Below are 1,808 nucleotides of genomic sequence, written 5' to 3' on the forward strand. Positions count from 1 at the left end.
ACAACAAACATGGCTGTTCCTTGGTGGCGAGACACCTTGACCACCCAAACACTTGTTCTCCTGGATCCGGAACATCATCCGCACGCAAATATAATGTTTATGAACTGTTCGGAAAGTTGTAACAGAGGGGTGTCTAAGTTTTCTCCATCAAGTTCATCTATGAGATTGCCGATGCACAGGTTGAATAAGGTGGGAATTAAAATGCACCCTTGAGTCTCATCTGTTAGAAGTCCAAGTGATTACCTGATGGCTCGCTTTCCCTGCAGGTGTGTTGGTACCCTCTCCACATCACCATTTTCATCTTCATCTGTCTGTCCCTGCTGCTCCCCCTCCCAACTGACTCCTGCTCCCTGGCTAGTGTCATCGCTCGCCCAGAAGGATGGCATCAGACAGAAGTACCAGGGCTGCTGTTGCCCATACTCCCCTGTTCAAGGATGGTATAAAACATGTCATGTTTTGTATTCAGTAGGAATATCCAATCTTTCTTTGTGTGGAAGGTGTTCAGCACCAAGGGCAGGGATGTTTGTGTGTGGATGGTGATCAGCACCAAGGACAGGTATAAAACATGTCATGTTTTGTATTCAGTAGGAATATCCAATCTATGAAGACCCCATGATTGGGATGTGGACTGCCATTCCACAAACTTGTCATTGGTGTAGAGATGAATCTATCTTTTCAAGCTTATAAAGCAAAATGCCTAGACTCAAATAAAATCCATTTCCCAATGTAGGAGTTCCTCTTCCGATATGGAAGGCTCCTTCTCAGATTTTGCAAACATAGTCAAACAATACCTGTTTAATGCGGCCAAACATAGCAATCAAGTGCCTTGTCAACTATTGTTAAAACCATCCAGTCTTATACTACATGCATTAATGCATGGCTACAATGATTCATGATTCAAACTGTACATCTTTTGTCTTTTTCAGTGATTAATGGTTATAAAAGATATACAAAACGTGCAGCCAACTAGATACAGGTTGTTTTGCCTACAATAAGGCTTAATACAATTTCTTGACCCACCAGGTATGACATTATCCAGGTAAAAGGCCAGCAGTAGGTACAGAACTGTGTCCACAACCAGCATGATGATAGGATACAGGACAGGGAAGTTGGGCGGAAGGGTCGCGATGTTGTCAAACTGGGTACCAGATGTGGTTTCCAGGTTAACAGCCTTGGAAAACAGAGGAAAGACTTACCAAAATGACATATCATCACATATGCTTATGAGACTGCCATCTTTGATTAAACATACAGTGTATATCATACAGTGACATAATACACACAGTGAACACCTTACACAGTAGATAATCATTTACAAAATATATCGTGGAACAGCATTGGAAAACTCCAGCAACATTCACACTGACTTAAGCTAACTCAAAATAACAATGACAATTCTTGAAGTTTAACACATCACCGAGTTGATGAAGCATTTGTGCATGAAACATTTATATGATTGTACACGTATTACGACAATTCTTTCTTTGGATCACACTAGAGGTGGGTACCGGTACAGAAAATTCAGGTCCAGGTCCGGTGCAGGTCCAAACGATCAGGTCCAGGTCATGACCTGAACCTGGACCTGATGCAGTATGACTCATACCAATGGTCAATTTCACTACAAAGAAATCGGTTTGGTGGAGTATTAGACTTACACTGGCGTTTTAAAATCCTACAACGCTAACTGCACCTGTACAATTGGCTGTAAGACTTAGTAGAAAATACTATAAACTCTACTCTACTTCACTCTTGTTATTTTCTTCCTCCTGCAAGCGCCAAAACGTTTGAATGCCTGATAAAATAATGTG

The 1,808-nt window shown here is 41.5% G+C and overlaps 1 protein-coding gene across 1 annotated transcript in view; it reads right to left on the minus strand.

The window, feature by feature from the left end:
• The window catches only part of LOC118430177 (ATP-binding cassette sub-family A member 5-like), a 35,140-nt gene that overhangs the window by 29,919 nt on the left and 3,413 nt on the right, over window positions 1-1,808 (minus strand). Inside the window, exons 6-7 of the mRNA XM_035840886.1 lie at window positions 1,021-1,171; window positions 244-424 (exon numbers count right to left, since the gene is read on the minus strand). Of these exons, the coding sequence (XP_035696779.1) occupies window positions 244-424; window positions 1,021-1,171 (332 nt within the window). The remainder of the gene's footprint in view (window positions 1-243; window positions 425-1,020; window positions 1,172-1,808) is intronic.

This window comes from Branchiostoma floridae, chromosome 14, assembly GCF_000003815.2.
Source record: "Branchiostoma floridae strain S238N-H82 chromosome 14, Bfl_VNyyK, whole genome shotgun sequence".
In the NCBI taxonomy this organism is placed as follows: domain Eukaryota; kingdom Metazoa; phylum Chordata; class Leptocardii; order Amphioxiformes; family Branchiostomatidae; genus Branchiostoma; species Branchiostoma floridae.